A 23,349-nucleotide genomic window follows, 5' to 3' on the forward strand; every position below is an offset into this window, starting at 1 on the left:
CTTTCACATGCTTTTATCAGCACTTGGATTTGTGGCGGGAGTTTTTATTGTCAGCCAGATATGTATCTACCCTGGCAGGACACAAGATTCACTTTAAAGCTCCTGCCATCTGCAACAAGCTATGCAAATGCATCTATATTTCTGTTCTGATATCTCTCTTGTAACAGCTCAAATAATCTTCCCCTTAAAGTGGCCTCTGCTTAAGAGAGGGATAGGTTATCTCTTAGGAAAGTTTTTGAATGTCTGGAACTTATTTTCTGGCTATGTGATTCAAGGAATTTATTTCCCTTTCTCAGTCTATGATACCCATAATACTTGTTCTGCTTTGGCAGAAAGGTGTATAAGTGTGGCAAATAAATAACCTTAACATCTTAAATGCTGCACTATATTAGTTTTTAATATGTATTGCATTTCTATTTAATTTCTTTTTGGAAAGGAGGTTGCTAGTTATTGTAGAGAAAACAGACATGACATTCGCAATGTAGGTTTGCCAATTTACCAGAAAAGAGCAGCCAGGGTTGCATGTGTACCTTCAACAGCAGCCTGATCTGTTAAAACCAGCAGGTGAAAGTTTTACATGGGGCCAGCCAGCACAGCTGATGGGAGCTGTGGTTCAAAAACATCTGGAGGGCACCAACTTGGAGAAGACTGTGAGATAGCAATTAATTCCAGTAACCGGGTATCTCCCTTCTTCAAACCCCTATGCTGCGGACAAAGAAAAAGAGGCCAGATCTCACATAGTATTCCACAAACATTCTGCAATATAGAAAGATTGAGATGTACCTTTACACAACTAAGAAAACACACATTTCGTGGCTACTTCAAATTGTGACTGCATGTATGGTGCTTTACAAACATAACTGTAGCCAGTTAAATTACCAAGTAGTCCCAGTAACTGCACCATGTCTCTACACATCATAAGAGACGGTTTGCATTGGCTTTGTGATGGCAAGTAGCTGATTTATCCAGCAACCATCAGAAAATAAAATACTTGTTAAGCAGAGCAGCCTTCATGCAGGAATTTCAACCAGCTACCAAGTAGCTGATTGTTTGTATGAATGGAACCCAGTTATCTGAGACCAAACATCAAAAGTATTCTCTCTGTCCACTTGGGGGCTTAAATAAATTTGCAGATAAGGGCATTCAATCGCCACAATGCACATGGAATTTTAGAAAACTCATTCTGCCAAATAGCCTCCTGGGAACAAATGAATTTAGAAATGGAGAGCATCTGTTTCTGATCAGGCCAGACCAGTTTTGCTAGGCACACAACCTACCTACACATGCCTTTTCCCACATAGCACTGAGTCATCAGCTGTGGCATAAGTTTCCTTTGTACTTTCACCATCTATAATACGGAATGGCAATTAACAGCTTTCATTTCAGACTTTGCACCTCAACAGGACCTCAGCTTTTAACTTCTAAAAGGATTGGATGAGTTTTATCTAGAAGCACAATCTGTAATTGTTGCACAGTGCACTGATACCTCCCTGGCACCTTCAAAGTCTGCAAACCCCAAACATAGATAGCAGCCAGAGACTTCACAACCAACCAAGGAGCCATGAGCCATGGCAATACATACTATTGAGACTGGTGTTAACCACTGGTGGAGGAACAGGGGTGTGGGGTGAGCGCACTGCCCCTGGTGGCACAATCCCAGTGGGGTGCCATCATGGCTGCCCCCTCGCCCACGCTGGGTGCCACGCCATGCCCCCAGGACATGTGTCACGCCCCTGCGGGTGGTGCGCCATGCCCCCAGGATGTGTGCCAGCCACGCCCCCGCCTGCTCTCTGCCCCCCTCTCTGGAGCTTGAAGCTCCGCCACTGGTGTTAACACCCATACTAACCTCTGGCAGAAACCATTGCTCTGGCCCAATCACAGCTGAGCTGGTGGTTGGTCCCTAATAGCTGATTGTGGATCACAAGGTGGCTTGTGGTCAGAGTTTGTCTGCTTGCATTGCTTTCTGGGGAGGTTGATCGCACTGCGCCAATTCAACAGTTTCTACAGGCAGCACTTTAGGCACGCTGTCTTCAGTTTAAGGCAGCTGAAATTATTTTTTTGCCACTCGTTTCTCTCCTCCTTTTTTCTTTAAGGCTGCTGCAGCTTCAGATGTGCATTAATGAAACATGTATGCTGCATAATTCAATGCATACATGCACGAAATAATTTCTCATTCCCCCCTGTAAACTGATGTAGTCCCACTGAATGAGGATCAAGAGCCAAAACTGGCTTCTGGCCTTGTACTAGAGCAACCTTTCTCAACCTGTGGGTCCCCAGATGTTGTTGAACTACAACTCCCATCACCCCTAGCTAGCAAGGCCAGAGCCCAGGTATGATGGGAGTTGTAGTCCAACAACATCTGGGGACCCACAGGTTGAGAACCACTGTACTCGAGCTTAACTGGGTACTGGATCCCCCCCCAATGTATTAAAAGGTCTGGATGCATTAAGACGTAGGCAGCAAGTGCAGAGATGCAAAAAAAGAGCCAGTGTGAAGTAATGGCTAAAGTGTTTTACTTAGGCAAGGGTGACCCAGCTTCACATTTCTTCTCGGTCACAGAGCTCATGGGGTGCCCTTGGTCCAGTCACTTTGGCTAATGGACTCCAGAGGATTATTGTTGTAGGGAGTAATGAGGAAATATCATCTTCTTCTTGTTTGGCGATCACTCATAGCCGAGTAAGATTGTCTTCCATAAATACGATTTTAACAGTGAGTCTGTCAGTGACTGTGGAGGCCAATTCTGGATCCCTGCACTCCTTGGAGTAAGAGGATAAAAGAAAAAGAGGCTCACGGTTTCACCAACCCTGCTTTAGTCATTTGTATGGCAAGAAGGATTAAGTTTGCAATTTCCTTTCCTTTCCCTCTTTTAGTTTAAATTCAATTTCTTTGTTAAGCTCTGACGACCGATGTTTAATATGCTGGTCTGGGATTCCAGACCTTCAAAGGAACCTACTTGCAGCCATTTATCACCACGGCACGAAACTCTCTTGAATTAATGTGGGCGACAAGAAACCAGACCACATGGGCCATGGAACAAGAAGCAACAGCGGCAAAAAAAGACTTGACAGGAAATGCTCAACACAGGAAGGAAGTCCTATCATGCTTTTGGCAGCACTCTGTAAACAGTTATAAAAACCAACACAAAACAATGTCCAAAAAGGCCTCCAGTGTGAGTATTTGTTTGTTTTAAAAAGTATCAGCATTTCTAAAATAACAGTCATTACCTTTTGGAAGTAATAATTGGGCTTTGGGTTTGCTTCAGCTTTAGCCAGATTTTGAAGCTGTAAGGATCACCACTATACACCTTTACCTGGGAGGAACCCCACACGGTGGCACATACTTCTGTGTAGACATGCCTAAATCTACACTGTTACTACATACTACTATCAGTATGCGGATGATACCCAGCTCTATGTCTCTTTCAAACTGGAACCAGTGAAGGCGGTGAAGATCCTGTGTGAGTGTCTGGAGGTGGTTGGAGGATGGATAGTGGCTAACAGATTGAGGTTGAATCCTGACAAGACAGAAGTACTATTTTGGGGGGACAGGAGGCAGGCAGGTGTGGAGGACTCCCTGTTCCTGAATGGAGCAACTGTGCCCCTGAAGGAGCAGGTGTGCAGCCTGGGAGTCATTTTGGACTCACAGCTGTCCATGGAGGCACAGGACAATTATGTGTCCAGGGCAGCGTCTACCAGCTCCATCTGGTATGCAGGTAGAGACCCTACCTGCCCGCAAACTGTCTCACCAGAGTGGTGCATGCTCCGAGCACAATTCATAGTGTTGGTGTTGACCTTTAAAGCCCTAAATGGCCTCTGCCCAGTATACCTGAAGGAGCATCTCCACCCCTATCGTTCTGCCCGGACACTGATATCCAGTGCTGAGGGCCTTCTGGTAGTTCCCTCACTGTGAGAAGCCAAGTTACAGGGAACCAGGCAGAGGGCTTTCTTGGTAGTGGTGCCTGCACTGTGGAACGCCCTCTCATCAGATGTCAAAGAGATAAACAACTAGAAGACATCTGAAGGCAGCCCTGTTTAGGGAGGTTTTTAATGACTGGTGTTTTTAATCTTTGTTGGAAGCCGCTCAGAGTGGCTGGGGAAGCCCAGTCAGATAGGCGGGGTACAATTATTATTATTATTACAAACATAGGCCCTAGGACAGGATGGGCAGCTTGCAACACGTGGCCTAGTTTCATAGAGTTTGGATTTGATATCCCGCTTTATCACTACCCTAAGGAGTCTCAAAGCAGCTAACAATCTCCTTTCCCTTCCTCCCCCACAACAAACACTCTGTGAGGTGAGTGAGGCTGAGAGACTTCAGAGAAATGTGGCTAGCCCAAGGTCACCCACCAGCTGCATGTGGAGGTGCGGGTAATCGAACCCGGTTCACCAGATTACGAGTCTACCACTCTTAACCACTACACCACACTGGCCTCAAATAGGGCTGGAGTGGTGGTGGTGAGCAGGGGCCAAGGCAAGGGTGTCAGAGTATGTTGTCAGGTATGGGCCAATGGGCAGCAGTCTGGAGAATACCAAAAGCTAGGAACAAGAGTCCAGTGTCAGATGACTTACCAGAATCCAAAAGTGATCAAGTGGCTGAGCTGGAAAACAAAGTAAGGAATGCTGAAGAAAAATCAGGATCAGAGATCAAACCACAAGACAGGACTCTGCTAGAGCAGCATGGTGAGAAATGCAGGACATGCTAGAGCTCTGGTAGGCCTTGTTCAAGAAGGAACATAACAGTGGACCACCCTTGATACCTATAGGTCACAAGTAGGGCTTCCCATGAGCTAATCCAAATGGAAAAGGAAGTCCTTTGGCTCCTCTTAGGCTGGAAAGAGTCTAATGGGAAGCCTGGGCTGAGAGAACCAGGTCAGAACTAGAAGATTCTTCTCAAAGAGGCTCATGCAGCTCACCACATAGGGCAGTGGCCAGCGGTTCTTGAGCGAAGGGGTTGGCTGGCTTCCCTTTTGCTCTGACCCCACCTTTTTTTTTTGCTTAGGACCCACCTACTCAGTGTTGGATTTCTATTCCTTTCGCAGTGCAGATACTGTGTAGGATTGGCTCATCACATGTCTGTGTTATGCATTCCAGCACCAATTGTTGGAATCAGCGGAGTGGACGTTTACTGTACTCTGTTTCCGTTTGTTTTTGCTTTCACTTCTGACTTCTCTTTGAGGAAGACGAGCAAGAGAGAGGAGACATGTTCTGCATAATGCTTAATACAGTAGCTTTTAGTGCTCACAACTCCAGCCTAGCTCTGTCTGCGTTTATCTCTGCTGGACTCTGAATGTGCGCTCAGTGTCTCCAAGACTGAAGGGAGAGTCAGGCTGGAAACATTCCTGCCGTATGTCTGGGGGTCATCCTAGCCCCCAGCTGACACAACACTCCGTCTCAGCATGCTTTACTTTACAGTGGTACCTCAGGTTAAGAATTTAATTTGTTCTGGAGGTCCGTACTTAACCTGAAACTGTTCTTAACCTGAGGTACCACTTTAGCTAATGGGGCCTCCCGCTTCCGCTGCACGATTTCTGTTCTCATCCTGAAGCAAAGTTCTTAACCCGAGGTACTATTTCTGGGTTAGCAGAGTCTGTAACCTGAGGTACCACTGTATTGCCATATAAAGTAATTTAGGGATATCATGCCTCTTTGATCTGCAAGGTTTAAGAACAAGATCCTGCAGTATATGCCAATTTAATCTAGGCAGACTGTTTTGCCAAAGTATTTCCTACGAAGGCATCGATTCTCCCTGTGACAGAGGAGCATCTCTCCCCATAAAATAAACTAAAGGAAAAATAAAGACGCCTACAAAATTACTAGAGTCATGAACTCCCCACAGCTTTCTGCAAAACGTCTGTTACTGGTAGTCAAGGCCAAACATACAAGGCTAAACATACATCAAACCTATTCTGTTCCATGCCTCCACTGAAGCTTGGGCAAATAAGAGCATGACCTATTTTCGGGAGTCTTAAGCTTTTTTCTTTTTGTGCCAGGAACAGCATGTGACTGGAAAGTGACATATTAAAAAAGGCCTTGCCTGCTTTTAGGCAATGACAGAGAAAATTATTAACAGGGAACTCAGACTGTACCCACACCATCACATCATAGCTCTGTGAAATGTGGAAATATAAATACACACCAATAGCATGATGTGTTTACAAAAGTGGATCTGATCAGAAATGTAGTTTTCTCCTCCCACAACCCCCATTAACAAATAGTGTTTAAAATATTCCAGATTTTTTAACATCAGGAATTGGTCAGCAATAGTAACAAATACCAAATTTATTAGATCTCTGGCACATTGCCAAACAGTAACCAGTGGCAGAACTTCACAATTTGAGTGATCTAGTAAATATATGTGATTTTAAGGCCTACCTCCCGCCTCCTCAGACACTTTATATAACTACCGTATTTTTCGCTCTATAAGACGCACCAGACCATAAGACGCACCTAGTTTTTGGAGGAAGAAAACAAACAAACAAAAATATTCTGAATCTCAGAAGCCAGAACAGCAAGAGGCATCGTTGTGCAGCGAAAGCAGCGATCCCTCTTGCTGTTCTGGCTTCTGGGATAGCTGCACAGCCTGCATTCGCTCCATAAGACGCACACACATTTTCCCCTTACTTTTTAGGAGGGAAAAAGTGAGTCTTATAGAGCAAAAAATACGGTAAGTAGAATTTGAGCAGCCATGTGCCACAGACAGACAGACCTTCGATACTACCAGATTACTTTGGATTGCCACCTGTAGCTAAGCAAAACTCTTTACATAGGTAGGCTGCTAAAATATGCCATCTTCATACAATACGAACAGGCATCAACTGGTTCACATAATTAGGGGAGCAGCAGTTGATACAGTATATCCAAATTTTCATTTCAACCAGCAATTCCATCTTACCTGGGTTCCTCTGCAGCTTCTCTTCCCCTTTTCTCATCTTCTACACCCTCTTTCATCCTATTGCATGTGGTATCTTGTTCTGGAGGTGTATTTTCCCTCCAGTGAGTGGGCAGGTTGTGAGGAGCTAGCCATTTACTCTTTTGTTTCTACTTTTAATTAGACCAATATTTAAAAGTTTTCGTTATTTAGCATTTGGCAATTCTGAATAAGCATGTCTAGGACTGGAGTATTTTATTAGCTAAAAGTAGAATTTATACACACTACTCACAACAATGATTAACATTTTCAAGCACGTTTGAAAACAGCTTGGCTTTTCGTTTGTTTGTTAACAACTACTTGCTAGTGCAAGAGCAAGTAAACTGACCACCGAAGTTTGTTAGTGGCTAAGCCACCAACGTAACCCAATTTCTTCCCAGTGATCTATCTCCTCTCCCTAAAATCTGCCTGCTTCAAGTGTTTAGGGCATGTAGCAATGAGACAAATACTCCATGTTAGTAAATAGAAAGGTGGTTTTATTTGTTTGCATCCAGCTGGATGCTTTAATGCTTGCATCATCATCAACTGGCAAGATATCTCAGTTATAAAAGTGTTTATTCCAAGCGCTCTGGCATGGAATGCCAGGTGTTCTGTTTACATTTGAGATTTGCTTCCCATTTACTTTATTACAAAGTAGCAAATGGTAACAGCCATACAACAGACATGCGTGCAAGTCTAATACTCCTCGCCTTCATCGTCACCATCCAAGGAGTCTGTGCCCACTTCTTCATAATCCTTCTCAAGAGCAGCCAGATCTTCTCGGGCCTCCGAAAACTCCCCTTCCTCCATTCCTTCTCCGACATACCAATGGACAAAAGCACGCTTGGCATACATCAAGTCGAATTTGTGGTCCAGGCGGGCCCAGGCCTCCGCAATGGCTGTGGTGTTGCTGAGCATGCAGACCGCGCGCTGGACTTTGGCCAAGTCACCACCAGGAACAACCGTCGGAGGCTGGTAATTAATACCCACCTAGAAAACAATAAATAGAAATGCAGACAATGTAAATTTTCCTATATCACAATAGTATCTAATTTGTGTGCATTTTCAAGTCAGAAAGGAGCTGCATCTGTACACAAGCCAGCAAGCTCAAAGTCAAGATCATCCTGCGTTAAGAACACCGGGGCTGGGAGTGTAGAACTTCACATTTGTTCTAAAAATCTTTTGATCTGGGCTCCTTTCCCACATTGATTTAAATGTAAGAGATGTCTAGTTATATCCATTTCCTGAGGGGTATCCTGACACGTTCCCCACAAAGTAGCAGTTGTGTTATGGGGAAAACTTTTACCCATTTGCAAAGTGCAGTATTTTGCGCTGCTATTCTTCACAGCTAGCATAGTGGGCAGCTCTTATAACTGACACATGGATGGGACTTTCAGATACCCATTAGAGCATTAGAGCCTTCTTCCAAAGGCTGCCTGTTCTTTCTTTCACCCTTTTCTCCTCACCCAGTGAGAAGGATTAACAAATAGCTCTTGCCAGAAGTCATAACAGAGAGATTTTCTACCTCCTCCCATTTCAGCTTTCCTTTCTTTCCCGCCCACTTCTCTCACGTGGCATCTCAAGGGATGCAGGTTTCCCACTCCTACATTAGAAGCTGAAACATCATTAGTCATCAACATAATTCTTTTCTCTCTACAGGCCTACATCATTTTATAATTTTGTTAGGAGCTAGTGCTCCCATTTTAAACTGCCCCCACAAATTGTACATTAATCTACCATGACTAACGTTAGAAGGCATTTTTATATTGAAAAGTCCTGATCGTCAACGTTCGAATCAGCTTTAGTTAGTTCATATATATGGCAAGCTGAGTATTTACACCCTCTTTCATGTAGGGTCTGCAAAAGCAGGAAATGGTAGATACCCTTCCACCAAGATTGTGATCAACCATCCAGTTCAGGGGATGGCTGCATGCCTTTAGGTCATCTTAAGACTGAATCACAGTTAATTAAGCCTGCCTACACCATTTATAAAATTACAGTGGTACCTCGCAAGACGAATGCCTCGGAAGACGAAAAACTCGCAAGACGAAAGAGTGTTTCGTTTTCCGAGTTGCTTCGCAAGACGGATTTCCCTATGGGCTTGCTTCGCAAGTCTTGCGCCTTTTTTTTTAAACCGCCAATGCATTCCTACGGGAAACCGTCAATACACAGTGGTGCTTCGCAAGACGAAAAAACTCGTAGAACGAAAAAACTCGCAGAACGAATTAATTTCGTCTTGCGAGGCACCACTGTATATACTTGAAATGTGCTTATTCAATCACCTACAGATCTTGACATGAATCAGACCATTCTGAATGCCATCAGCAGCGCTTACCTTAAAACCAGTAGGACACCAGTCAACAAACTGAATGGTACGCTTCGTTTTGATAGCGGCAATAGCAACATTGACATCCTTGGGGACAACATCTCCACGATACAGCATACAACAAGCCATGTACTTGCCATGGCGGGGATCACATTTCACCATCTGGTTGGATGGCTCAAAGCAGGCATTGGTGATCTCAGAGACAGAGAGCTGCTCATGGTAGGCCTTCTCTGCTGAGATAATGGGGGAATAGGTTACCAGAGGGAAGTGGATCCTGGGGTAAGGCACCAGGTTTGTCTGGAACTCTGTCAGATCCACATTTAAGGCACCATCAAATCTGAGAGAGGCGGTGATTGAAGAAACAATCTGACCGATGAGGCGGTTGAGGTTAGTGTAGGTTGGGCGTTCGATGTCCAGATTCCTACGGCAAATGTCATAGATTGCTTCATTATCAACCATGAAGGCACAGTCAGAATGTTCGAGGGTGGTGTGGGTTGTCAGGATGGAGTTATATGGCTCAACAACAGCAGTTGAAACTTGGGGCGCTGGGTATATGGCAAATTCTAATTTTGATTTCTTTCCATAGTCGACTGAGAGGCGTTCCATAAGCAGAGAAGTGAATCCTGACCCAGTGCCACCTCCAAAGCTGTGGAAGATCAGGAATCCTTGCAAGCCAGTACACTGGTCAGCCTGGGGAGGGGGGAAAGGACATTATAGCAGGCTAGTAATCCTAACATTTGAGAATGGGTTTTGCCCATTCACTTTTCTACCTTCTAGTGTGGTATTCTGCCCAGCAGCAAAAAGTTCATTTATCATTCAACTCAACCACTAAGCAGTTGTAAGAAAAAAGCAGAGACCAAATGTAGAACTCATCAGCAGGAACTGTGAGCAGTTCCCACACCAACCAAACAGATCTGCCAGTTGGAGGTAGATATTTCTTATTACATGGAGGTCACAAGCAAATTTTGCAAGTTCATTGACTGAGCAGGCCATATGTAGTTTTATTTCTTTAGAGTATTTCAGTCACCCAATAACTTACATTCTCTGGGAAATCACAGCCTAAAAAGATTTTTTAAACTCACAAAATACCCCCCCCCCTTCGGTTCTCTAACCCAATACTATTTTATACATAACAATTGAGAAAGCTAAAATCTATACCAGACCAACAAAAATAGCAATCTAAATATTTTAGAGTGTAAGAAAGTCATAGCCCCCAGAATTATCTTATTGTAGTTATCTATAGCCTCATTCTTCTTTGACTCAATTCTAAAACCATGAGAGACGAGACCAAATCCATAAAAAAATGGCAGAAACGAATGTAAAACATTGTATTAGTTGCCTTACATAGACCTCCTAGACAAAGAGGTAGTACAGTGGCTAGGGAAGGAAGAGGGTATGTTTGCTCAAGTCTTATTAGTTTAACCCATGGGTAGGCAAACTAAGGCCCCGGGCAGGATCCAGCCCAATCGCCTTCTAAATCCGGCGTGCTGATTTAGTGTGTTTTTACATGAGTAGAATGTGTCCTTTTATTTAAGATGCATCTCTGGGTTATTTGTGGGGCATAGGAATTCGTTAATTCCCCCCCCCCATATAGTCTGGCCCCCCACAAGGTCTGAGGGACAGTGGTAACCACACCAAACCTGTCACTTCAGGACTGCCACATGGTTCTAACCAGAGTAAAAAATACATGAAGCAACAGTCTGTGTTCTAGTAGCATCAAAAGTTAAATACCCCCCCCCAAAAAAAAAATTAGATGGAGCTACAAAAGAGCTCGAGGATATTAACATTTTGACAGGCACAGATTGACGGGTGAACACTTGTTGACAGAATTAATTTTTAAACAGGGCAAAATGTTTCAATGCAAGTTTGTGCAAAAGCAACAGAACTTACCAGTTTCCTGACGCGCTCCAGTACGAGATCAATTATTTCTTTGCCTACAGTGTAGTGACCTCTTGCATAATTATTAGCAGCATCTTCCTTGCCAGAAATCAGCTGTTCTGGGTGAAAGAGCTGTTTATATGTCCCAGTCCGCACTTCGTCTGAAAACAAAACCACAAGTTATTGTACAATAAAAATGAAACAAATAAAATTTACAATTTTGCTTGTGCTTGAAGCACCCTAAGTAGTTTTGCAGGTTTATAGAACTTGAAGAGAACTTTTTTTTCTACTGACAGGCACTGCTAGCGATTGCCTAGAACAGGTTTTGTTAGTACAAGAACAACTGATGTTTAAACAATATACAGTACACAGGAGTATAAACAGCTGGCAACAGTATCCAGTATGTGGGTTAAAATGTTTTTCCAGCTACAATTTCCACAGGGTAGAAATGCTAGTCTGTTGTAGCAGAGTGGAACAAAGAGTCTTGAAACACCTTAAAGCAGGCATGGCCAAACTTGGCCCTCCCGATGTTTTGGGACTACAATTCCCATCATCCCTGACTACTGGTCCTGTTAGCTAAGGATGATGGGAGTTGTAGTCCCAAAACATGCCTGCCTTAAAGACTAGTAAGTATGTTAAGTGTCTTACCTGTTATACGCAAAGTAGACCCACTGAAATAAATGGACATGACATAGTCCATTAATGTAAATTGGTCTACTCTGAGTAATAATTACTTGGATATAACCTTTCACCTTTTAAGATGCCACAAGAATTGTCCCATCCCCTCATCTGTAAACACTTTCTTGTAAAAACTTAGGCAAAACTCAGTATTTCACATACCATTACAGATATTCATAAGTGACATCTTAACCCAGGCTTCACTTTCATCCAAGTCACAGCAAAGCACTACCTAATTTCTCAAGGATTACTGTATCTTAACTTAAGGTAAAGGTACCCCTGCCCGTACGGGCCAGTCTTGACAGACTCTAGGGTTGTGCGCCCATCTCACTCAAGAGGCCAGCGCTGTCCAGAGACACTTCTGGGTCACGTGGCCAGCGTGACATCGCTGCTCTGGTGAGCCAGAGCCGCACATGGAAACGCCGTTTACCTTCCCGCTAGTAAGCGGTCCCTATTTATCTACTTGCACCCAGGGTGCTTCCGAACTGCTAGGTTGGCAGGCGCTGGGACCGAGCAACGGGAGCGCACCCCGCCACGGGGATTTGAACCGCCGACCTTTCGATCGGCAAGCCCTAGGCGCTGAGGCTTTTACCCACAGCGCCACCCGCGTCCCTGTGTACCTTAACTTAAATAATGATAAATATGTTAACCACATGTTTAGAAATACTGTGCCTTGCTCTGGCTATGTCTACAGTTAAGGTCATGCAATGTCTTTTATACAGAATCTAAATTACAACAGGGAAAAACTGAATCCTCACGTTCCAGACTTTTTATTATACAACTATCCCACATCCCATCTCACGTCCATTCCAACCACACAGGCTGTATTTACTTTACCTATCACTGCTGGCTCCAAATCCACAAACACAGCACGAGGGACATGTTTTCCTGCACCAGTTTCACTGAAGAAGGTGTTGAATGAGTCATCTCCACCACCAATTGTTTTGTCACTTGGCATGGTGCCATTAGGCTGGATCCCATGCTCCAAGCAGTAGAGTTCCCAGCATCCATTGCCGATTTGCACACCAGCTTGGCCAACATGAATTGAGATGCACTCACGCTGTGGGGAAGGGAGACAGACAGAAAAGGTTAATGCCCAGTTTCCTCCTCCTTTGTTCTTTACTGAAACTGAAATGCAAACTGCCACCAAACCCATTAAAAGAGGAACATGCACTTAAAGAGAAGCTACCCAACCACAATTCAATTTACAGTTACCAATATCCTGTGGGATAAAAAAAGAGAGGATTAAATAGTCTCTGTGTCCCATAACTGCCAACCTAGCCACTACTGAAATAGTACTGATAGCAGATGGCCCACCATTGATTGCATATACAATACAGTGGTACCTCGCAAGACGAATGCCTCGCAAGACGAAAGAGTTTTTTGTTTTTTGAGTTGCTTCACAAGACGAATTTCCCTATGGGCTTGCTTCGCAAGACGAAAACGTCTTGCGCCTTTTTCAATGCGTTCCTATGGGAAACCGTCAATGCATTTCCTATGGGATACCGTGCTTCGCAAGACGAAAAATTCACAAGACGAAAAAACTCGCAGAACGAATTAATTTCGTCTTGCGAGGCACCTCTGTATATGAATTATTCAGTTGAAAACAAATAAACCCATCTAATTTAGGTTGAAAACTCATCTTACCAATAACCACCTCTCTAGCTGCTGTACAGCTCAGTCAGTAAATCATGAGACTCTTAATCTCAGGGTTGTGGGTTCAAGCCCCACGTTGGGCAAAAGATTCCTACATTGCAGGGGGTTGGACTAGGTGAACCTCATGGTTTCTTCCAACTGTACAATTAATTAATTTTGAATTTATATACTGCCCTATACCCAGAGGTCTCAGAAAAGATTACAATGTTTATAAAATAAAAATAATAACCCAATAACACCCCCCCCCAAAAGAGCCACATTTTAAAAGGGTATAGGATATCTACTACTCAAATTATTTCCCAGTTACTATCTTGCCCAAGAAGTAGAAAAGGTCCTTGGCCATCTAGAATCCCTGGCAGCTCTGCTTTTCTAGAACCAATCAAGAAAAAAAAATATTAGAAACCCAAGATGCTTGAGCTTTGTAATTAGATTCCCATATACATTCTTATAATGCACTGTGTACAGCATTAATAATTTTTTATTGTGAGTCACCCAGGGAGCCTTGACTAAAGAACGGTATACAAATATGCCAAATAAAGCACAGATTAGTCCATTTAAAGAAAAAAATGGTCTTTTTCCAAGGAAGTTGTCGTCAGTTTGGATTGTGATGTTCATGTGCAAACATCAAGCCAGATGGTGATATATTGCCATACAGAAATTATGTTTCAATTGGGCTAACACAAATCCTAAATCTACCCTAGTTAAGGTTCTCCCCATTCCAGTTACTGTTTTTTTCCAAGGTCCTTCCCCCCCAATGTAATTTAAATATTCATCTCTCATACTACTTGTTGACTGGTGCTGCTTTTCCTTGGTTTATTGATTTTTTAATGCAAAAGAGAAGAAGTTAAGCTTGTCCCCAAAGTATTCTTTATCTAGAAATAATGATAAAGCTAACTCAATTAGCAAGCTATTGGTGCACTTTTAATTAGCTGTCCTAATTTGTTAACTTTACTCCCATGTGTCTCAAAGCTCAGGTGATGCTCTCTTGTAAGGCCTATTTTGAGATATCCCTCCAGTTCTTACATTTAGATATTTCTGTCATCAATTATCCATACTTGGTAATTTTCTTTTACCACGGAAGGATAATGATCTAAATTATACAGCTCACAACGGTATTTCAGTTTTAGTTTAAGCAGCAGTTAATAACTTAATTGTATATATTTTTAATGTTAGTAAGTGCTTTAAATCTCATTCTGTTCTTTTTCCCATCAAAACTTGTCTCCCCTTTCAGAAGGTCTCTTTCTTTCCACCTTCCAGACACCTTATTAGTGGTTCCTGGATAAATGGCCAAGGATATAGTGCATGAGGTTTAATGCTCCCACCATCTTTCAAGCTGAGTATTTGCTTAGTGTGAAAAGTGCCACAGGATTCTCACTTCATTTCAGCAGCAAGCTGGGAGGCACAGAACAGGAACATCCAGTCCTTGGCTTGCCAACACTGAGAAAACAGCCTCATGGCTGATTCATGTTCCTGCTATCTGCCTTTCATCTATTAAGCAGTGCACTTCATAGGATACCCATCGAGAGTGGTGGTGGCTTACTGGGCAATCCAGCAGTATTGTCAGGATTTGCAGCTACAACCAAAAATCTGGAGATTTAGTTCTCAGACATCTGTGCACATTCAAGGGTTGTACCCAACTTAAGTTTTTACGTGAGTGGAACTAACATTGGTTTACAACCCCAAGTCTTTTACTACACCCCCTCAAAGCCAGGGACAGCTGTTAATGGAACGCAGGCACACCTCAGCTAAGGCAGAATGAAAAATATGAAGCACAGACAGAAAGATGACCTAATCAAAGTAAATAGGTCCACAGCTAGCTAGCAGTGGCTGTAACTACAGTGGAAACCTGGAAACATTCGTTCAGTCGAAATATCATACACGGGAGTTAAAGCATATCAAAAGTGCAACCCTGAGTGTGTGTGCTTGTGTATGAGGCTTACTGGCTTCATAATTGAATAAACTCTCAAGAATATTAGGACAGCAGATGAAATCTTCAGTTGTTGATTAGAGTTTCCTTTGCCTAAGGAATCATGAGGAGGAATGATCAATAATTTCTGCTACCTGTTACAGTGCTCCCTGCTATTTCATGTCTGGCGGGGGGGGGGGGGAGAGAATCACATCCCTTCTTGCAGTTATTTAACTGGAACAATCGGAATTGTTGGCAAGTCACTCTTGATGCAAGACATTTGTAATCTAAAACTCAACTAAGGCCATAATTTTGATGGACAGAATACAGCACTTTAGCCAGATGTTAAGAAATGCCCTCTAAGACAGAATTCAGGTCTCTGTAGTCATTTCAAGATTTAGTGTCTATCACCATTACAGCAATGTTTCTCTTGCCTTTTGGGGTTTTTCGGTGTGTGTTCACAAAGTTGTACTTGGAGAACTCACTAGCAAAAAAGGATGGAACGTAACAAGAAAGCCCTGGTGCCAATTTTGAAAGAATGAAGTGTGTATTTGTGCATGTGTGTACGTGTACACACACACACACACACACACACACCAGTCAGTTTGACAGGATGGAGCAATTCACATTAAGGGATAACACAAAATAGCAATGTGAACTTTGGGCTAAAAATCAAAGAGACAGACTTAAAAACAACAACCCTAAAACCCCAGGATGTTGAAATACCAGGGAAGGGAAGGACTGAGAGAGGCAGCCATCTTCTTTAAAAACTTCCCACCATTTTGCAGCAATGCTGCTTTATAAACTTGTAAAAAGGGGAGTGCAGTGAGTGACCAACACAGCATCAAACTAGTTCTGATACCCAAGAAAGCTTCCAGCATTCTTTAAAAAACCACAAAAAAACCACTACCTGGTCAAAAATAACCAATTAAGTCTTGAAGGACTTAAAACGGAGGCAAGCAGGACAGAGGGTGGTGGATCAAAAACTCTCGCCCCTGCTGCCCCTCCTTCCCATTCCAGACAAAGGAAGGGGGCTCGGAGATGTCAGCTCGAAGTCTCCCAGACAAGTGAGTCATGCCCAAGCCATTTTAAGTCTCAGCTTCCTTTTTGTTGGTCCTTTGATTTGATTTGAGGGCATGTAGGCATCTCTTGCATATCCCCAAATGCATGTCTAGGCCCTGAGACGATTAAGACTGCGAATCTCAGCAGCGGAGGTTTCAAGAGGAGCTGGCAGAAAGGACAAGCGGGGCAACTCGAGGTTGAGGCAAAACGAAACACTGAATCGGAGAAAAGAGTCCAAGTCCAGCAGCAGCAGCTGTTGGCTAGTCTCCCACGCGAGGACTTTGGACGCTGACCTTTTGCAAAAACCCGAAGCTCAGCCCGCCAACTCAGCTGGACGCGCGACTCGGGCGGGGAACCAGGAAACGAAGAAGGGCCCGATCCTGCTTTACTAGCTTCACAGAGGCCACCCTTAGGGAAACCTGTGGGCCTTCCGAGATCGAGGGGACCCCCACCCACTCTGAACAGTCCTGCATTTCTGTCGTAGCTGCTTTCTATACATGGACTGCGGTCCTAACCGCGTCTACTCAGAAGTAAGTCCCGCTGCATTAAGCAGGGCTTACTCCTGTGTAAGCGGGGATAGGATCGTTGTCTTAGCAAAGACTTTCCGCTCTGTTAAATGCGCATTACACACCGATCTACAACCCTCTTTCCCGCCCCGAAGGACGCGGAAAAGCCCTTCGACATCTCCACTCGCCCCAGCGTCGCTAGCGCGGCACCGAAAACGGAAAGGAGGATGTTAGAAAGCCCGACGGCATGACATTACGTAAGGCCAAAAAAAAAAAAAAAAAACACATAACGCGCGCCTTTATTAATAGGCACCGAGGGGAGAAGCAGGAACCCGGCGGGAAGGAAAAACCAAGCAACCCTCACCATGTCTCCGACAGGCTACGAGGAGTCTGTGAGGTTGTCGGTGCTCTGGCTTCAGCAGACGCGCTACGGGTCTGATCAGCACCACGAAAACAGCTGCTCTGAGGACCGGGCATCCTTTATATAAGGGGCTCCGAAGGAGCGCTTCTCTCCTCGCAGCCGATTGGACAGCGCCGGAGTCCCCTTGCCCCGCCCCACGCGCCCCATTGAATAGGGAGCCAAAGGGAGACGCCCCCGGCCCGCCGCCATTGGGCAGCGGGTATGAATTTGACCATTCGCGGGCAGCCATAGGGTAATTCGTAACGAGGCGAAACTGGGAGACGAGTTCCCGCCAAACCAAAAATGATCGGGATAGGAGCGAATCCCCCAAGCTCTCTCTCTCTCGTGCTATATCCACCACTGGCAGAACCTGCTTTTATGTCAGGTTCACATACCTGGGCTTGACTGCGGCCTTGCGGAGTCCAGCACAAGGCGCTGCTTCCCTGATTTTGGAAAATTTCCAAGTGCGTCGTCCCCCGGAGGCTGGGGGTTGGTCAGTTGTTTCTGGACGTGTCCCTTGAGCAGTCAAACCTTCCGCCCACCTTGTGCTGAACCGCTTGCCGGAGAACCCTGCGCTCCTCTTTTGGCTGCGCTTTTCTGCACAACTTGGCGACATCCCGCGAGCTTGCAAGACGGATCAGGTTGAAGAATGAAAGCCGGCGGGAGGTGGGTTGGACGTGAATCCGACGGGTGCCAAGAGATGCACTGATCGATTCATTCCCGACGCACTTCGAACCATCGATGCTATTGGGAAACAAATCCAGTTTAAATTAGGTTGAACCCAGCGCTCTATATGGTTGTGATGAACTTACTTCTCCAAGAGTTGCCAGGTTTGGGTCCCTTTTTGAGAGGAGGTTACTAGAGGCTCACTGGAACTTTGTAACATTTGCATTTGGTGACAAATTTGCCGGCTGCCCAGTTTAAACACTCCAGCAGGCACACAAAGGCCGCTGCTCCCGTGTGACGTCTCCAAGAATGAGAGCGGGGTGGGTGGGTTAACTCTATATCAGCGATCATTAGGAAAGAGATAAAAAACTGCCCTTGATGGAAATCTATGGTAGAGCCATACTTCGAATACTGCATTATAGTTGCCATTGCTGTATTTCAAAAAAAAGTTTGCAGAGTTGAAGGAAGGGATAACCAACATGATCAGGGAACTGGAGTAAATACCCTAACACAATTTGGAGCTTTTAGGTTGGGAGAAAAGAAGAGTAAGGTGTGTTTGTTGGGGGGGATGTATATGATAAAGGTGTATAAATGTATGCACAGTGTAGAGAAAGTGGATAGAGGGAAGTTTCTCCCCACCCCCGCCAACCTCATACTAGAAGCTGGGGTCAATCAATTAAGCTGAATTGTGGAAGATTTGGGACAGATAAGAGGGGCTACTTTTTCCGCACAATGCTAAACCATGGAATTTAGCTACCACAACTATGGTGGTGGCAACCAGCTTAGAGAGCTTTAAAAGAGAATTGGACAACTCCACAAGAGAATAAAGCTGCCATTGGCTACAGTGGTACTTCAGGTTACATACGCTTCAGGTTACAGATGCCGCTAACCCAGAAATAGTGCTTCAGGTTAATAACTTTGCTTCAGGATGAGAACAGAAATCGTGCTCCTGCGGCGTGGTGGCAACAGGAGGCCCCATTAGCTAAAGTGGTGCTTCAGGTTAAGAACAGTTTCAGGTTAAGTACGGCTCTCCGGAACGAATTAAGTACTTAACCTGAGGTACCACTGTACTAGTCATGGTGGCTGTATAGTATTCCTCCCTCTAGAATCTGAGGCTTCCTGCTTTTCAGTGTCATTCACTGGGGAGCCCAAGCAGAAGATAAAGATTGTGCTTTTGCCCTGATTGTGGGCTTCCTCTGGGCATCTGTGGGAAACAAGATGCTGAACTAGAAGATATTTACTCTGATCTAGCTGGGCTCTTGTGTGAAATATCAAGCAGAGCTCCCACACTGTTAATAATTGTGTAAAGATTTCAGCAGGCTGGGCTTGTCATGCAAGTTACACATGCCAAAATTCTCTCTCCTACATAACTATTAAGGGTGTTGGAGTCTTGTCCACTCTTTCATCTAGTAAGACAGGTGTGGGGAACCTTCAGCCTGCCAGATGTTCCTAAGCTAGGATTTCCATGAGCTCCAGCTAGCACAGCAAAAGCCCAGGGATGATGGAAATTGTAGTTCAGTGGCTTCCCGAGGGTCAAAGGTTCCCTACACCTGTAGCAGGGAGGCAGGTGTAGCATCCTAAAATATGGATAAAGCCCAAGCTGAGTCCTCTGCATATTTTTCTGTTTTTCTCAAACTGCAGCGTATGTTTACACATGGATTAACACATTCTTAGCTAGTACCTTCTCTGATAGTTGTCCAAATCAACAATCAGTTGGCTAATTATTTATTAGTTCTCATGCCAACACATTACCAGCACTCTTGTCAAGTCTACTTATTGCCTCAGGGCAACCCAGACAGCTGACAGAAATCTGATAGAAAACAGATACAATATAACTGAGGTTTTGCCAATATGTTACATACTGTGAATTGTCATTCCAAACACTTATGAACTAGTGAGACCCAGTGAGTTTGGGGATACATTTCTGTCAAAGTAAACGTGTATAGGATTATGCTGATAGTTAACTAATCATAGATAAACTATTATTTCCAGGAATGATAATAAGAGAATGGATTTTTTGGTAGTAGCTCCCTGTCACCATTTAGTAAAATCCTGTGATATGTAAATATTAGTTAGGGTAGTTATGTTTTATTATTTACTTTGGACAAATTGAGGTTCATTGGCAGCAGCAGCGGGGGGTCTGGATAGATCAAGGGCTCTTGGGAATTGAGTGTCTCATGAAACAGCTGCCAGCTGCTGGAGATTTACAGCCCCTTATCTCAAGGCTGGTACCCAAGTTTCTAGGACACTCACCTGTTCCCAACTAGTAACATCTTACAGCCGGGCCTGTTATGGGTTTTTATCTCCTGACTAATTCTGGAATGGGTATGTCTGATTTGCACAGGGCCACCCAACACATCCACCCAGGTCTCAGTTAAATATGCCAAGTCTGCCCCTTCATTCACAATCAAATCATGGGTGCTTTATGTTTTATTCTGGACAGACCTGGCATTTAGCAACAATACCACCAGTTTCTGCATCATGGTAATGGAAGAGCCATTATCACTGTAAATTATAACAGCAGTATTTAAATATCATTTTCCAATGATATTTAGCACTTCCCAAACATTATCTCAAAAATCCTCCTTACAATAACCATCTTTAGGGATATCAGAATTATTATCCCTATCCTGCAGAAGGGATTTGTACAAGAGGCTAAGATAATAATAGATTGTTCAAGATAGCCTAATGAGGTCACAGCAGAATTTGAATGCAAGACTTCCAAAGACTCTGTTCTTGATTGTTTTTGTGTGTGTGAGCAAGCCTCTTTCTCATTTAAAGCAGCCCAGCAAATGTAACCTGGTTTGTCCTTGGCCTTTTCCCAGTAGGAGACTCTTACTATAGAGAATTTAATTATTGCTTCATGGTTTCTGGAAGGAAAGAACCTGACCAGGAATTAACATGGTATGTGTGTGTGCAAGGGGAACGTGGGTTGGTATTGGCAAGAGAAACACAGGAGGAGTATTTACAGCTCTGGGAGTTGCCTGCCTGCTGTAATTGCTGTATGTGACTTACTTATTAACCAGTCAGACAGGCCAGGCAAGATAGACCAGGGATTATTTTGCATTCTTGAGTGTGTTAGGTAAGGCTGAGGGATTTTTAAACACCCGCATAATACATTTCGGTGTTTTTTTTCCCTTTCATGTTCTTTAAATACTTGTGCTTTGCAGTAATCCACATAGCAGTAGGGTGCATCACACACTTGGTTTCAGAGCCATTGGTTGAACAAATAAATCTAATTTTTGATGGCATTTGGCTACTTTTTTGGCTGTAGGTTTTACTTATGAGTCTGCTTGAATCCATGCATGGTGTTTTGGAAAAATTGGGGTTGGCTTTTGCAACCCAAATTCCCAAGGGACTTAGAGTCCCTTAAGTCCATGATCGGTCAGAGAAGAATGGATCGAGGCAAAATCCAGTGAAAGAAGGAAAATATTTATTTTTCTGTTGCAACAGAGTCCTCCCCACACTCTTTGCAAGGAGGTGAGCAACCAAGAACAAAGGTGTGCAAGCCCCTTTAAAGACTTTTGAAATTGCCCAACCCCTTAACCAAAGACCACCCCAAAGCACCATACATACATCACAGAAGGAGACTGTCCATAGCAGAAATTTGAGTGCATGGCCTCTCTCCTGTCTGTCAAGATACCCTATAATGTTTTACTGATTGTATTACCTGGACAGCCTGACCATGCTTTTGAGATAGCAAATACTTTAGTTCTTGAATCCAGGTAACAGGCATACCCTATTCATACACAAAATATGCCCTCAAGACAGGATTTGAATGATTTGTAAGTGAAAGAACTGTTGGGAAATATTTCCCCAATATATTTCCATCTGCAGAGGAAATATTTGGAATCATTAGGAAATCCAAGATGGCTTTTTGGGATTGTTCTGTCTGCTAAAATAAAGTGTAATTTTTCTCAGGGAATATTTTGTGTGTCTGCTGTGTGTGTGCACCCTAATCTTTTTATAGCAATGGGAGTTCGAAAGCACATCAAAGTGCAAGTAGATAAATAGGTACCACTCCGGTGGGAAGGTAAACGGCGTTTCCGTGCACTGCTCTGGTTTGCCAAAAGCGGCTTAGTCATGCTGGCCACATGACCTGGAAGCTGTATGTCAGCTCCCTTGGCCAATAAAACAAGATGAGCGCCGCAACCCCAGAGTCGGCCACGACTGGACCTAATGGTCATAGGTCCCTTTAACTGGTTTTGTGAGCAGGTTGCCACCACATGTATGAATAACTGATGTGCCTGTTTTGAACTGCGTGAGCTCCCAATAGATGGGTTTGTGTAGTAGAGAAGATGCAACTGGGGGTAGATATTGGCCAATGAAATACATTTGAATATGTCTTACTGCAGAATTACCCAACCTGGTGCCCTCTATGTGTTTTAGACTACAACTCCCATCAGCTTCAGCTAGCATAACTGTTTAATGTCTACCCAGCTCTCTTCTCACATTCTTGATCAGCCTCTGGTACAGTGGAACCTCGGTTTTCGAATGTAATCTGTTCCGGAAGTCCATTCGACTTCTGAAACGTTCGTAAACCGAGGATCAAAGGGCTGGCAGCAAAAACCATTGAAAAAATGGAGAAATGTGCCTCAGAAGCCATTTGACGTCTAAGGTGCATTCGAAAACGGAAGCATTCACTTGTGGGTTTTCGGCATTTGGCTTCTGAAACATTCAGCAGCCGAGACGTTTGAAAACTGAGGTTTGACTATACTCTGCATGTGAACTTTACACTTACATTGGGCTATATCCAGCTCAAACTTGAGAAATGTCCCATGCCAAAAACAGGGCCCCAGGGCATTCTTGGCTGAATCTGGCTTCTATCAAAATCAGTCCTGAATGATTCACCAATATTACTGGGCTTGAGTTGAAACCCAGAGCAAGGCAGTATAAAGATCGCACATGCATATGGCAGAATAGCTGGAAGGAGCTCTGGAAGGAGCTCTTTGTACTTCTAGGCAGGGCTGTAACTAGGGGGTGATGAGGTAGGCCCTTGCCATGGGTGCAGGTGAGGGTGAGTGCGCAAAATCAGCTAGAAATATGTCCATAAATATGTCTATAAATAAAAATATTGATAATTGCCTCATAAGAAAATGTTTTAAATAGAGGGTGAATTGAATGGGTGGAAGAGAGGTGGAAAAAAGAGCTAATTTGTCAGTGTCTAGAGGGTGCAATCTGGACGGTTCTGCCAGGGGTGCAAGATCACCTAGCTATGGCTCTGCTTCTAGGCAGGAGTGAGGAACCTTTTTGGGCCTGAGAGTCACAGGCCCTTCTGGGAAGCCTTCCAGGTGCCACATGCCAGTGGTGGGCATGTAAGTTTTAGGGTTGTACAGGAGGCTATTTTCTACATACACTCATACAC

At 44.0% G+C, this 23,349-nt stretch overlaps 1 protein-coding gene across 2 annotated transcripts; it reads right to left on the reverse strand.

Annotated features, from left to right (window-relative positions):
- Positions 1-7,382: 7,382 nt before the first annotated feature.
- LOC310680232 (tubulin alpha-1C chain-like) lies at positions 7,383-17,444 on the reverse strand. Of its 2 annotated transcripts, none has more exons than XM_083446585.1 (5): positions 17,283-17,444; positions 12,626-12,848; positions 11,123-11,271; positions 9,242-9,922; positions 7,383-7,896 (listed from the first exon to the last, which is right to left on the reverse strand). In XM_083446585.1, the coding sequence occupies exons 1-5, from the start codon at positions 17,283-17,285 to the stop codon at positions 7,603-7,605; spliced, it is 1,350 nt and encodes a 449-aa protein (XP_083302711.1). In that variant the 5' UTR covers positions 17,286-17,444; the 3' UTR covers positions 7,383-7,602. The 2 variants fall into 2 exon arrangements, with proteins under 2 accessions (XP_083302711.1, XP_083302712.1); XM_083446586.1 differs by having other exon boundaries at positions 7,383-8,912; positions 9,166-9,922; positions 17,283-17,431.
- Positions 17,445-23,349: the final 5,905 nt, after the last annotated feature.

The sequence above is a fragment of the Podarcis tiliguerta genome (assembly GCF_965153285.1).
Source record: "Podarcis tiliguerta genome assembly, chromosome: 6".
NCBI classification, from domain to species: domain Eukaryota; kingdom Metazoa; phylum Chordata; class Lepidosauria; order Squamata; family Lacertidae; genus Podarcis; species Podarcis tiliguerta.

Coding starts and splice junctions, on each gene's coding strand:
- LOC310680232 (XM_083446585.1), bottom strand. Junction 9,923..11,122: donor TGGAGCGCGTCAGGAAACTG/GTAAGTTCTGTT, acceptor CCCCCTCCCCAG/GCTGACCAGTGTACTGGCTT. Junction 7,897..9,241: donor GGTGTCCTACTGGTTTTAAG/GTAAGCGCTGCT, acceptor ATTGTTTTCTAG/GTGGGTATTAATTACCAGCC.